General features: G+C 40.1%; 2 protein-coding genes and 1 pseudogene across 3 annotated transcripts; 2 read left to right on the top strand and 1 right to left on the bottom strand.

Moving 5' to 3' along the window:
- Positions 1–3,262: 3,262 nt before the first annotated feature.
- Positions 3,263–5,498, bottom strand: iscub (iron-sulfur cluster assembly enzyme b). Its single transcript, XM_083669538.1, has 5 exons — positions 5,389–5,498; positions 4,699–4,812; positions 4,380–4,490; positions 4,177–4,255; positions 3,263–4,003 (listed from the first exon to the last, which is right to left on the bottom strand). Exons 1-5 carry the CDS (start codon positions 5,488–5,490, stop codon positions 3,912–3,914), a joined length of 498 nt encoding a protein of 165 aa, XP_083525664.1. The 5' UTR covers positions 5,491–5,498; the 3' UTR covers positions 3,263–3,911.
- A 1,499-nt stretch (positions 5,499–6,997) lies between these two features.
- LOC310804504 (chemerin-like receptor 1) lies at positions 6,998–8,381 on the top strand (annotated as a pseudogene). Its single transcript has one exon. The product of its transcript is annotated as a chemerin-like receptor 1 (transcript).
- A 2,334-nt stretch (positions 8,382–10,715) lies between these two features.
- Positions 10,716–14,320, top strand: rnf185 (ring finger protein 185). The gene is made up of 7 exons (XM_083670670.1): positions 10,716–10,845; positions 11,116–11,349; positions 11,641–11,659; positions 11,805–11,917; positions 12,029–12,083; positions 12,586–12,703; positions 12,809–14,320. Exons 2-7 carry the CDS (start codon positions 11,177–11,179, stop codon positions 12,904–12,906), a joined length of 576 nt encoding a protein of 191 aa, XP_083526796.1. The 5' UTR covers positions 10,716–10,845; positions 11,116–11,176; the 3' UTR covers positions 12,907–14,320.
- The last annotated feature ends 55 nt before the right edge of the window (positions 14,321–14,375 follow it).

Here is a 14,375-nt window from a genome sequence, read left to right as displayed (position 1 = left end):
GTCCATGGTGTAGCATTTGCAACAAGAAAAGTCTTTTGAGTGTAGTAAAATATTCATTTTCTCTCTCTCTCTAAACATTTCCATTAAAGAACAACTGTTGCTGCAGTCCTAATTGTGGCAGGAGTTGGGAATGCAACAAAAACAGCAGGATGAGTCCACTGTGTCCAACATTAGAGGGTGCTTCCACAGTCCATTTCTGATCCTGTAAATGCAACACCTGCAGTGTACTGAACATGGAACTGACATGAGCCGAAACATGATTTTTGTTAAAAACGTTGGACTTCGGAATGCTAGCTCAGTGCTTCTTTTAAAAGATCATCTTACATACTGCTAGTAGCAGGCTAGCTCACATAACAGTCTAGCCTGCTGGCTGTGAAAGTCAAAACATACCCACACTACTCACGAGAAAGCGAGCTAGCTAACAACCTCATCAGTCAGTGACATTAGTTATGTTATTTAACCAACATAGACTAGACCATTTTACCTTTTCGTGGTAGGAAGCTTGGACAATGAATTCCGGAGCAGAAATCCTCCTGTTGATAAAAACAAGAGGAGTGATGCACTTCTTTGCTAGTAGACCCGCCATGTCTGCTGAATGATGCACTCTGAAACAAGTCAGGCAAAGGAGCGCTCTTGGCTTGACAGAGTAGGAGGAGCTAGGAGGCACCAAAACACCAGCTTAAATAACATATAATAAACATAATTAGCCTATTGCAGTATGATAAACTCCATATTACACTGTTTTGGTTAGAATAAGATATTCATTCTAGAAGTTTTTTTTAAAGACCCACGCACATTATGTAATAATGTTCTGCATAACATAATCATTTATAATCAGCTTTATATTTAATGTGCTCGAGACATTAATCTCATCCGGCATGAAGTTTCAACACTAATAAATGGCTAAAACACTCAAATCTAACTACGTATGTAAGTGCGTAGCTGGTGCACTGTTCATTGTCTTCCACAAGAGGACAGGACAATTTGTAACTATATGTGTAAACCCACCCCATGCTGTAAATTAACTGATCATAACAATATGGAATTCGGTGCATACTATGGGTTGTAATTAAAGTTAGTTTTTCAATCAGTTTTTCAATATTTCACTCGTTTCTCACTGTAGTAGATGAAACAACAAAGTAGCCTACAAATGAACCCTGATGTGAAATAATGCAACATAATTTGCAATTGTTGCATAGTGGTTGCACAGTTGGGAAATTGTATTTGCTAGTTTTTACACCGGATTTATGTAATTATGGGTGTAATTACTCTTAATTAATGTACTCTATATATCTATGCCTATAATTACCACCATGACTACCCTCATCAGATATATTCGAAACTGAGACCTTCCACTTATTGATTAATTTCTGGTCTGGCGAGACCTCATTGGACAACAGCAATAGCAGACCGGTTCTCCACGCTTCTCTTGGTACACTTTCATAATAATTAAAAACATTTAGAAAATTGAAAAAAAATTAACAACAACAATAATATTTCATGATACTTGTCTAAGACTGTAATAATATGTCTCTATAATATGTCTCTTTAGTCCAAAGAGTACCCTATGTTGTCTAAATGGCACAATGGTATAATGAAAGAGACGTAATGCTAAAGTACCATAGTTTGAAGCAATAATGGTCAAGGTCTGTAGGTTTGGGTTTACTGGCTGCTACTGGGACACAATGTACAGGTCACTCTGTCTGTTACAGCAGGTTATCTGATTACAATTCAGCATGACTAGTATTAAAACCGTTTAAATGGCAGTACTCTTATTTTGAAAAGAAAAATAACCGCTATTTTTGAAGGACTTCCAAAAACATTACAATTCAGCATGACTAGTATTAAAACCGTTTAAATGGCATTACTCTTATTTTGAAAAGAAAAATAACCGCTATTGTAAAGGACTTCCAAAAACATTACAATTCAGCATGACTAGTATTAAAACCATTTCGGGCAGTACTCTTATTCTGAAGAGAAAAATAACTGCTATTTTGAAGGACTTTAAAAACATTACAGTTCAGCATGACTAGCATTTAAACGGTTTATAGGACAGTACTCTTATTTTGAAGAGAATAATAACTGCTATTTTGAAGGACTTTCAAAAACATTACAATTCACCGTGACTAGTATTTAAACGGTTTATAGGGCAGTACTCTTATTTTGAAGAGAAAAACAACTGCTATTTTGAAGGACTTTTAAAAAACATCACGAACAGGAAGTGGGTTTGACATCCGAACTATATGCGCAAGCTCTGTTCTGTTGTTATCTTTACTCAGTATTTGGTCAAAACTATCAAATGATATATAACATTTACAAACGACTGGTAGGCTATGGCCAGCTACTAACCCTAACCCTAACCCGTTACAGCAGCTCACATCACAAACAACAACAACAAAATAAAAAAGAATAGAATAAAATAAACATCTGAAACGTTGTATACAGTAAGAACACTCCAGTATGATTTAACATCCCCCAACTTGACTCTGATCACCCTGATCGAGCCACCCTGATCCTGTTGTAAATACATAACTGTACATTGTATTCTGACCCTACACCCTAATCAGATCCTGTTGTATTGTTAGATTTTTTTGTGGAATGTCTTCTATTTGCATTATAACATGAACCCATGGTGTTCTGAACTGCTTTTTACACAATGAGATAATACAGAGTATGTTATCTCTACCTCCCATTCATGGTTGGAGGACTGACGTGTTCCTTCCTTGACTGAATATGGACATGTAAAGAGTGCGAGTCCATGGTGTAGCATCTACAACCACTTCAGTCCTCAGATGGTGTCTTTCCGTCATGACAGCGAGGTATTTTCAGCATTCGAATAGTCTTTTTAGTGTTTATTATTTGGTTAGTAAAATATGTATCTTCTCTCTCTCTAAACATTTCCATTAAGGGACAACTGTTGCTGCAGTCCTAATTGTGGCAGGAGTTGGGAATGCAACAAAAACAGCAGCATGAGTCCACTGTGTCCAACATAAGAGGGTGCTTCCACAGTCCACTTCTGATCCTGTAAATGCAACAGAATAGGGCCGTAGTGATGGTTTGCCCTAAGGGACAACTGGTGCTGCAGTCCTAGTTGTAGCAGGAGTTGGGAATGCAACAGAAAAGTGGACAAATTACATTGCAGCTGTTTTGTACCAAGTATTTTATAAAACTCACTGGTAGTCGAGAGACAACATGCCAGGTAATTCATCAGAAGTTGAGAACATATTTTGCATGACTAGAAAAATGAAACACAACAAATCCCTCACACTAATTTTTTTTTATTGCATTACGACCAGGAAGCATGTCTGAAATTACAAACAACCCAAAACACTTTGATAGGTTGTTACCATTTAACATCTGCCGCATTACATCTCATAATTGCCCACAGTGAGTACATGGGTGTTGATCGGACACAAAAACAACCTGAGAAGTCTTATTCAATACCTCCACCACTGCATCCAAAGATCACTTCTCTTGAACATATCCTTATTTTTCATGTTAAAATATTTAATATCTAATTATCAAAGACCACCTTTCACTGGCAAATAACCATAACCATGGCAAAATATAAAATAAAGAGCAAACAAAAACTCTCCAAACTCTTGTACACTGGGCCCCGCATTTTTCACTCCTGAAAGTAAGGCTGGACCCGGAACCAATCAGTGATCAGTGCTTACATTGTGCGTTTACATGTCAGGCTATAGAGAAAGGGTTGGAGAACCATATATTGCCACAGGGGCCTGGTGAACACTGAGCTATCTATGCATGCTGGAGGGTGGACATGTCCCGGACTCATTAGAGTGCCCAATTAGTGGCAGGATGGTGGAGTCAGGATCCAGGACTACTTCAGCGTGTCCCCTTGGTAGAAGGATATAGGAGAGGGGTGTCCAGGACTACATGAGGGTGCTCCCTTAGTTGCTGGCTTGGACAGCCTCCTTCTGCACCTCCTTCTGTTTGAAACGGTAGTCAGCCAGGGCTGCCTTGATGGCATCCTCTGCCAGCACTGGAGAAAAGGGGCAAGGGAGCACAATCAGGAATTTCACATGGAATAGAATAGAAAACAATATTATAGAAAATGTAGAATCAAATGTCATACAATAGATTCATTCATTACTTAGAATGTACAGAATAGAAGCAAACCAGAATAGCTCATATTAGACAGAAATATAGACTTACTGGAGCAGTGAAGTTTGACCGGTGGAAGACTCAGCTCTTTGGCAATGTGAGTGTTCTTGATTTCCAGGGCTTCATCAATCTAGAGAAAAAAATAAAAAGTTCCATCAACCAAGAAACAAACACGCAACTGTGGAAAAAAATAAGCAGGGCGGCGGAAATGACTGTTGAATTGACAGAAGAATGGCTGCAGAATGTTCACTTACAGATTTACCCTTCACCCACTCCGTTACCAGGGAGCTGGAGGCGATGGCGGAACCACAGCCAAACGTCTTGAACCTGGCATCCACAATCTTCCCCATGTCATCAACCTCAATCTATAGATGAGAGTGGAGTCACTTTACTGGACAGACATGTGTACAGGGGAAAAGAGAAACTTTGACAAACTAATTCTGCAACATGAGTGACTATGCTGTACTGTTCTTCTTCTTCATACGGAAATGTTTGTTTTTGAGAGGGGGGAATGGTCATGACATTGAGGTTGACTTGGTCAGAAGGAGCAAGGAGGACAGGTGACCAGTGTACCTGAAGCTTCATCACATCTCCACATGCTGGTGCACCCACTAATCCTGTGCCCACTTTCCTGGAGTTCTTGTCCAGGGATCCAACATTCCGTGGGTTCTCATAGTGGTCAACCACCTAGAAATGGCACAAGGGAAAATACAGTGGTTAGTGAGCAACGAAAACACACGGATAACAGCATCCTCAGCTACGTTCTGTTTGTCTCCCAAAAAATAGGTTTCAGAAAGGCCTTGTGGTTATGCAACTAGGAGTTCCAACGTTACACAAGGGAAATTAAAATAAACAGATTAGGACAGGACAGCACTGTCCACAATTGCAATTCCTGTTGCAACCGCCTGCCTACTTCCTCCTCCTTTCCCCTCCCTCCCTGGACAGAGGCCTAATTGTCATACTGAGCCATTCTCAGTTTTTTATCAGAAGCTACATCTGCAGTGTACTGGACATGGAACTGACATGAGCCGAAACATGATTTTTGTTAAAAACGTTGGACTTCGGAATGCTAGCTCAATGCTTCTTTTAAAAGATCATCTTACATACTGCTAGTAGCAGGCTAGCTCACATAACAGTCTAGCCTGCTGGCTGTGAAAGTCAAAACATACCCACACTACTCACGAGAAAGCGAGCTAGCTAACAACCTCATCAGTCAGTGACATTAGTTATGTTATTTAACCAACATAGACTAGACCATTTTACCTTTTCGTGGTAGGAAGATTGGACAATGAATTCCGGAGCAGAAATCCTCCTGTTGATAAAAACAAGAGGAGTGATGCACTTCTTTGCTAGTAGACCCGCCATGTCCGCTGAATGACGCACTCTGAAACAAGGCAGGCAAAGGAGCGCTCTTGGCAGAGAGCGCAGAGTAGGAGGAGCTAGGAGGCACCAGAACACCAGCTTAAATAACATATAATAAACATAATTAGCCTATTGCAGTATGATAAACCCCATATTACACTGTTTTGGTGAGAATAAGATATTCATTCTAGAAGTTTTTTTAAAGACCCACGCACATTATGCAATAATGTTCTGCATAACATAATCATTTATAATCAGCTTTTTATTTAATGTGCTCGAGACATTAATCTCATCCAGCATGAAGTTTCAACACTAATAAATGGCTAAAACACTCAAATCTAACTACGTATGTAAGTGCGTAGCTGGTGCACTGTTCATTGTCTTCCACAAGAGGACAGAATTTGTAAGTATATGTGTAACCCCACCCCATGCTGTAAATTAACTGATCATAACAATATGGAATTCAGTGCATACTATGGGTTGTAATTAAAGTTCGTTTTTCAACCTTTCACTCGTTTCTCACTAGTAGATGAAACAACAGAGTAGCCTACTAAGTGTGAAAATATCTGTCCTTTGCCTTGTGAAGTGTTTTCTAACAAAGTAAGTGCTGTCCTGCTGAAAATGTAACCATTGACACCCAAGCACCCATAGTAGCTCTCTCTCTTTCTCTCTCTCTATGCTATGTATGCTTTAAACATAAATCTTAAAGTGCTATATTATATTATCCATGTTAGATGTTAGGCCAGTTCTATTTCGATATACAAATCCAATTGTTCAATTAGGCTAGAGTTTCTGGTACTTTTAGGTATATAATAATATTGTATCACCTGACTTTATGATTGATTCACCCCCTTTAGCTGAAGAGTGCAAAAGAAGATGGAAGAATCTGAGAGACAGATACTTCAAGGAGGTTCGGCAGGAGAAGAGGAGTAAAGAGGAGCAAGGAGTGCTCACCCCAAGCCGCTGGAAATACAGACAACTTCTGAACTTTCTTGAACCATTTATCAAACCGAGAAATACCAACATGGACCGTGATGACCAGGAGAACCCTGATGGTACCACAGACGGGGAGGCCAAACCTGCTGAAACACAGACAGCCCAGATGAGCATGAAAACACACACACACACACACACACACACACACACACACACACACACACACACGGGTGACTGAGATACATAAGAAAGTGTGCTTGTGGCACATGGAAAGAAGAAGTGAGCAATGGAGAAGTGAAACATAGCAGGGTCATTTATCAGTGAACCCTGGAGAGTGATCGCTGCATCTACTTCTCACTGAGGTTTTTCTTCTCATACAAATTGTTTCCATTTTACGCTAGAAAGCCCAATATACATTTTAAAGGTAAGCTCAAAGCTTCTATTAAAGCCACATTTTGAAATGGTATTCAGTACTATTCAACACAGAAATAGCTTCAATTGCATGTTCAATGTGTTTGCGTATGTTTAAATTAACATGAAGTTTTTCTATGTTTTAGACTGGAAAAGTGACATCATGGATGATTTTGAATATAATTCATATGGGGATTATACTCCGGACAATGAAACTGATGACAACTCCTCTGTATCTGGTGGTGGTCTGGTGGTGACTTTCAATAGTCCCAAACCCTTTTTAATGGAAACTTTGGTGGTGATCAATACTCTTATATCCTTGCTGGGTCTCATTGGAAATGCTACAGTCATCTGGATCTCTGGATGCAAGATGAAGACAACGGTCAACACCACCTTCTACCTCAGCCTGGCCATCTCTGACCTACTGTTCTGTGTCTGTCTGCCCTTTAATGTGTTTTACCTGGCCACATCACACTGGCCCTTTGGCCTGCTCATGTGTAAGCTGACCTCCTCCGCTATGTTCCTCAACATGTTCAGCAGCGTCTTCCTGCTGGTTCTGATCAGTGTCGACCGTTGTGTGTTGATCACATTCCCTGTGTGGGCACAGAACCATCGGACCGTGCAAAAGGCATCTGGAGTGGTTTTCCTCATGTGGGCCCTCTCTGCTGCCCTGACCCTACCCTCGCTGGTCCACCGCCAAATCAAAACACACGGGTCGGCCACACTATGCTACACTGATTACACTGGTCACAGGACCGTGGTTTTGACTCGGTTCATCTGTGGGTTTGTGAATCCTCTTTTAGTGATCATCTTCTGCTGCTCAGTCCTCATTGTGAAGCTGAGGAGGCTTATCGTGAAGTCTACCAAACCTTTCAAGGTCATGGCGGCCCTCATTGTGTCATTTTTTGTCTGCTGGGTGCCCTTTCACACCTTTCTCCTGCTGGAGTTACACCTGGATAAACACAGCCTGGGGGCAGTTGAAACTGGACTGAGGGTGGGCGGAACTCTGGCTGCAGCTAACAGCTTCCTGAACCCTATCCTCTATGTGTTCATAGGTAATGACTTTCGGAGAACCTTAAAGAGGTCTGTTCTGTGGAAAATAGAGAATGCAATGGCAGACGGACGTAACCTCTCTAGTCTGGGTTTCTCGACGGTAAAGCTTTCACCCACATCTAAGAATTGAGGTTAGGCCAAAGTTCCCCTTTAATGGTGTGTTTTCTTACTGCTGCTCAGGAATATGCAATATATTTTATACATCATGTATTAATCTAAAGTGTTAATGTATACATTTACGCTTTTAATATGATAGAGAGTTTTATTGAATATCAAAATAGACATGTCAGAGGGGATATTATAATTATTTGTCAAATGTCTGGCCACTTATCTTTACTTTTCTAACACTATTTAATTCAACTGTTTGGGTATAAACTTTATCTATAGGAATAAAATGTACTAAAACCTTGTGAACTAACCAACAATGTGTTACCACCCATCCTGTGACGATGCAATGTTGTGAAATGTTTTCCTGAAAATAATGCCATGAACGACAGAAAAAAAATGAACGGAGGAAATAAATCATGTACACTAAAGATTTATCATATTGCTTGCACAACTTCATTCATGACAGTTTTCAATTTTAAACAGTTATTTGATTATTTGCTTTACAAGTGAAAACATAACAATCATCAACTAGGAACTATCAGAAGGAACTATCAAAATAGTAGCTGCCTGTGTACAACCCTGTGGCCAGTTCAATCAGATGATGTGCCCAGGTGTTCCCTTCCCCAGGGAAGCTGGCCAGGACCATCATCTGTTTGGGCCAGGACAGAAGGAAATACCTGTTCATGCAGCGGCTGTCTGAATAGGTACAGATATTGAAAGGTGTATTAACGATATTGGCATTGACATTAGAGAGAACAGAGAGGACCTGAACTGTACAGTACTGTCCATCCCCTGATAGCGTAACCCTGTCTTAAAACTGTTTTCTGATCTCTGTTGACACCTCATATCACTATAGAAATATGAATAATAGATTATAGAAATGAGGAAACACTACTAGAAACAGGAAATTAGCAATCAGCAGTTACATGTTCATGGGACTTGCCTTCTTTACCACATGTTGGCTTTTGGGGGAAATGAAAGTCAGTGAACTGTGTCACAAAAAGTATTAATCTGAGGTGACGATGCAGAGCTGCTGTGAAAGAGACTGCTTATATTTACACCACATCTAGCATAGATTTGTAGCACTCTGTTTGAATATACAAATAAAGTATCATGGTCTGGCAGGGGCCATTAATGTGTAGTGTATGAGCACTATTGCCTCTACACCATGACTTGTGTCTGGTACTGTACACCATGAAGTAGTCAGGTTTGCCGCAGTGTTCCAGCTTCGCTCCAGGGCAGCTATACAGACACATCTCTTCATCCTCCTGCTCTAGTAGGAGAAATATAGATGAAAGAAACCCACAGAGGCACCACTGTTCCCCCAGGAACACCAGGGATAATACCTTTGGGGACAGGATACAGTCACACCTCAAGTTCAACTGATTGTAATGACCTTGTTCAGACTTTAGTCCAATAACATTAGATGATGTTTTATGTGAACTGAAATAAGTAAGCAAATCAGAGTAATCAATGTTAGTTTGTCATAAAACATCAATTCAAAGCTATGGTCAAAGCATTTCTATGCTAAGGAAATACAGTGGACATACCATTGTTTGGCAAAAATGCAATTAAATTGAAAATACCCAAGGATCAAGCTCTCCTGGCCTGTTCTGTGCAGAAGTCTACACATCTCCCTACAGACAGGTTCAGGACAACAGTGCTGGTTGTGAAAGCCTGTGATGTTCACCGGTCTACTGAATCACCTGTTAAAGATGGCACCTCCATCTAAGAGCAGTGAAAAGTGGAAATACGACTCAGCAAGACAACAGGGAAATCTACTCAAAAGATGGTCATTATCAAAGACAAAATGTGGTGTCAACATTAGCCCACAACCGCTCTATCATTATGTTTGCATAATGTTCTTTTCTCCTTTTTTCAACGGCATGGCAACGAGGCAACTGTGAGCTACTGTAGCAGGACAAAATGTGGGTAATGAGGGACAAAGACAATACCTACAGCGCTTTGGTGATTCCTGACTGAGTTGTAGGCAGTAGATGGAGAGGCAGTTGGGTCATCCACAGATGATGCTCTGTTTCCCCTTACAGTCGATGTTACAGTCTGACGCCTTGGGGGGTGGATCTTATGGCCACAGTAGCACTGTGTTGAAGTTGGAAATCCTGGTGACCAGAGTTTCAGACACCAACTTTGGTTGGGCAAAGGGAGACCTCCTGTGTGAGAATTTGAAATTGCACTGCAGGGGAACAGAACACACAGGCACATATGACCATCCCCTCCATTGTATCCTCTGGGCGGTGGGATAGTATCAAAAATATATGATTCACCAAGGGTTGAGTGCTTGTAGTGATGGTTAGGGTTAAAGTATGGGTCAGGGTTAGGTTGGGGACAACAGTCCAAATAGGAAGCATATAATGGATTGGGTTAAGTTTAAGTTTCAACCCAGGTCAGGTAGTCCCAGAGCAAAGGTTAGGGGTAAGGCTGGAGCTAGGGCTAAGGCAGGAGCTAAAATAATTGTGGAGTTTTGGACTGGAGCTAATAGCAAACATTTACTTCCTGGAGTAGCTTCATGGTGAAGCGTTTTGTGTCAAAACCTACTACCCTTACTAATTAACAAACTTTGTCTCAAAGCTTAGAATCATTTTTTTTAAATGTGTATGAACAGAACCATTGATAATGTAAAGAACCCGCCTCTAACCAATGACCACTAACCAATCACAAAAACAACCAATCCCTGTACTCCTAATCATCACACAACTTCCGGATACAGTAGTGATGTAATCACATTACAAGTTAGCAATTTAACTGCTCAAACTTAGATACATATATAGGTTGTTTTATACAAAGATATCTCTGTCACGGCTCTGAGGATTTGTTTGATGAACGAAGGAGGTAGTACACTCATCATTTTAAATGCGTATCCGTTGTTTTGTGTTGCCTTGCTATGCTATATCAACTGCTGTTGTGGTTTCTAGGTAGCAAGCTAGCTTAGTCTCTCTCTTTCTGGCTGAGGGACAATATTCACGTGATGTTGATACGTACGCAGACTTAGAGCAACGTGGTTCAGAGCATTTGCCCGTACTACCTGATAGTATGTAAGTCAAGCTCGTTCCTCTTATTTTTAATTTAACCACATATTTCTGATTTGCGTGTTATCTGCAGCCAAGGGGGTTAGCTAGCTACTTCACCCCGCCTTGCCCCCTGGTCCGTGGTCGTGGAAGCCATGGCTAGCGCTGCCCCTCCAGCTTCTGGCTCCACCGCCACTGAGAACCCAAGCCCCGGCTCCAGCAGTTCGACCGCGGGCGAGAGTGGCAATCAGGACAGCACCTTTGAATGTAATATTTGCCTGGACACCTCCAAGGACGCGGTGATAAGTCTGTGTGGGCACCTCTTCTGGTAAGCAAGCTCCTGGACATCTTCATTGAGTTCTATGTGAATGTTAAGACAACATATGGAACATTATAGAACGTGTTCTGGTCACCAGTGGCCAGGAGAGGTCTTGTTGTTTTAATATGTCATGTATTGCATAATAGTTGCCCTTGGGGTAAAAACGTGTTGAAGCAATTCCTACTTTTGGTGTTCTATTGATTGTATTTGATGTCAGGATGAATGTTTGAATGCGTTTTGACTTGCATTTTGTCTTTGTGTTTACTTTCACCCCTTACTTTACCTTTCTTCTCACCCAAGTTGGCCCTGCTTGCATCAGGTAAGTCAATTGATACCTTTTTTACAAACCATTTCATCTGTTTCAGCTGTTGCCTTACAAACGCCAAAGGGACATTTAACAGCCTCTCTTGATACATCATTGATGCAACTGGTGATGTCTGAAAAAAGTTTCCATGGTTATGCAGTGGTTGGAGACGAGACCAAACAGACAAGTGTGTCCAGTGTGCAAGGCGGGCATCAGTCGGGACAAGGTCATCCCGCTATATGGCAGAGGGAGTACTGGTCAGCAGGACCCACGGTGGGTTGAGATGCACTCAAAACACAAAATCTGACTTGTCAGAGAAACACAATTCAAGTACAATCCTCTTCTGAATTTCACAAAAAAAAAAAATATATATCTTTTTTCTAGAGAACGAACCCCTCCTCGACCACAAGGACAGAGGCCAGAGCCAGAAAATCGTGGTGTGAGTACTGTTTAGCTGTATAATCTTGAGACATTATACTGTAACACGTATATCAGTAAAGCTTAATGAATCAACTCATTTGCTTTATCGAAAACATTGTTTTGTTTAATCACTGTTAAATAGGTTTTGAAAGACCTTGACTTGTGTTAACAATGTTGTTGGTTTGCATTGTTTGCTTCTGTATTACACTACCCATTCATGATGAAACTATTACATGGAATTGTGTTGTTGCTGTAGGGAAAACCTGTGCGTAATTAATTTGCAAATTTACCTTTTCCAGCGGGACCTATTAAACTCTTGTCTCTTAAGAGTAAGAGGAGAAGGCTTTCTCTTTGGCCCCTTGAGAATTACAACATTTTGCATTGGCTATTGCATCACATCTCTCCCTCAATACACCACACGTTTTACCTTTTTAAACTAAAGCTAATTTAAGGATAAGAATAAAATAGCATGAACCTGAGAACTGCAATGCTAATGAAAGGTTATCTCACAATCAATTCAGGGATTTCAGGGGTTCGGCTTTGGAGATGGAGGGTTCCAGATGTCCTTTGGCATTGGTGCCTTTCCATTTGGCATTTTTGCTACAGCTTTTAACATCAATGACGGAAGACCACCCCCAGGTAATATTATATCTCTTCTTCCCACCATTAACACAACCATCAATTTGTTGACTTCCTTGAAAAGCATTTATCTTGTGATAATTGTATCTCCTTTCACCCTCTTAGCTGCGCCCGGGACCCCTCAGCACATGGATGAGCAGTTCCTGTCTCGCCTCTTTCTGTTTGTGGCTCTGGTGATCATGTTTTGGCTACTAATTGCATAATTGAATGGACGGTCTAGACAAAGGCTCAAGTTGGACAATGCCCTAATGGAGAAAGTATGACGAGCAGATTTATCAGACATGATCTGAAGATTTTAACCTTCTATGCTTTCATCTACTTGATTTAGTCTTTCTCTATCTAAGTATTGTCATGTTCACTCAGGCAGCCCTGGATTTAATTTCAGTAATTGAGATTATAAACTACTGTAAGATTTTTGCTGTACTATAACTCCTACAGAAATCTAAAACAGTTAAAGCGTTTAACTTCTTAGAACACCTAAGGGTGGTTTCCCAGACACAGAATAAGGCTAGCCCTGGATTAAAGCACACTTTCAATAGAAAATCTCCATTGGGGAAGCTTTTTAGTTTAGGATGAGTCTTAATCAGTGTCAGGAAAACCAGCCCGTAATGGTGGAATCTTAAGAGGCTTTGCCTCCCATTTGTATTTAGGTTATGTTTTTTTTTAATAAAGATAATGTTTGCTTATACCAGGTAGGCCTATTGTGTAAGCAGACACTAAAAGACAAGTGGTAAATGTGAATATAATAGCAGGTTTCAATTGGCTGATTAACTGAAATTAAATTTAAATTATTGACATGTCATACCTGGAAAAATGCCTTTGAGGTACAAGTACAGCCATATAAACATTGCATTGGGGCATTGTTTTTATGTGTTCAATCTCGTCCAAAAGATCAGTATTGATATCAATTTTATTTAATTACATACTATACCAGTGTCCATAGCTGTCCTGGGAGCATTAAGACTATTTCTCTGATGATTGAGAATCTCCTCTTGATAGCTCCTCTTCAAGTTACTTCTAGTTTATTTCTGTTATTGTAATTCTTTAGATTTTTTCTTTTTGGTCAATTTCAAAGATTCAGTGAAGAATGAGCAATGAAAGTGGTAACATAATTAAAAAGGTGCCCCTCGGATAATGATGCTGTCAGTATCTGTGTATTGTACAAATTGTACAATTGTTCAATTTAAATGTTTTCCAGAATTCGTATGCACATTTTACTGCATTGTAAAGCATTTTAAAACATGTTGATGTGATTAAAAAATAATAATAATGCAAAACGTGACCTGGGTTTAGTACTCTTCTACTAACCAGAAACAAAATGAGCAAGTCAGAAATCATAATAATACTGTATGCATGTCATAACTGATGCAGTTTGTTTTGATTCAGTGTTCTGCCCATAACTTCAACATGCTGAGTGTTACTTTATAAATCTTTTATGATTCTCTTACTCTACTTAATTGTAAAATAAATACTGTATAATATTGAGAATAGATTATTGTAATGGAAACGGGTGATTTCAATCTAAACATCAGCATCTGACCACCTTCGACGGACTTTTCAAGATGGAAATTGACCCTGTATTCATTTCTGTGAATAAAGACATTTTTGTTTGCCCTGTGTCCTATCTCACTTTAACCACTGCATGTGAAATGCTTTAGTTAACATCCTTAAC

This window comes from Argentina silus (genome assembly GCF_951799395.1).
Source record: "Argentina silus genome assembly, chromosome: 5".
Lineage (NCBI taxonomy): Eukaryota > Metazoa > Chordata > Actinopteri > Argentiniformes > Argentinidae > Argentina > Argentina silus.
Note: the sequence above shows the minus strand (reverse complement) of the source record. Positions and strands in the feature narration are given on the sequence as shown.

What these genes read in the sequence shown, in the direction of transcription:
- iscub (XM_083669538.1), bottom strand. Translation starts at nt 5,490, where the DNA reads ATGGCGGGTCTACTAGCAAAGAAGTGCATCACTCCTCTTGTTTTTATC. An exon ending in AATCTTCCTACCACGAAAAG is followed by an intron (nt 4,813 to 5,388) that starts GTAAAATGGTCT and finishes TGCCATTTCTAG; the next exon opens with GTGGTTGACCACTATGAGAA. An exon ending in AGTGGGTGAAGGGTAAATCT is followed by an intron (nt 4,256 to 4,379) that starts GTAAGTGAACAT and finishes TTTTTTCTCTAG; the next exon opens with ATTGATGAAGCCCTGGAAAT.
- rnf185 (XM_083670670.1), top strand. Translation starts at nt 11,177, where the DNA reads ATGGCTAGCGCTGCCCCTCCAGCTTCTGGCTCCACCGCCACTGAGAAC. An exon ending in CAGAGCCAGAAAATCGTGGT is followed by an intron (nt 12,084 to 12,585) that starts GTGAGTACTGTT and finishes CAATCAATTCAG; the next exon opens with GGATTTCAGGGGTTCGGCTT. An exon ending in TGACGGAAGACCACCCCCAG is followed by an intron (nt 12,704 to 12,808) that starts GTAATATTATAT and finishes TCACCCTCTTAG; the next exon opens with CTGCGCCCGGGACCCCTCAG.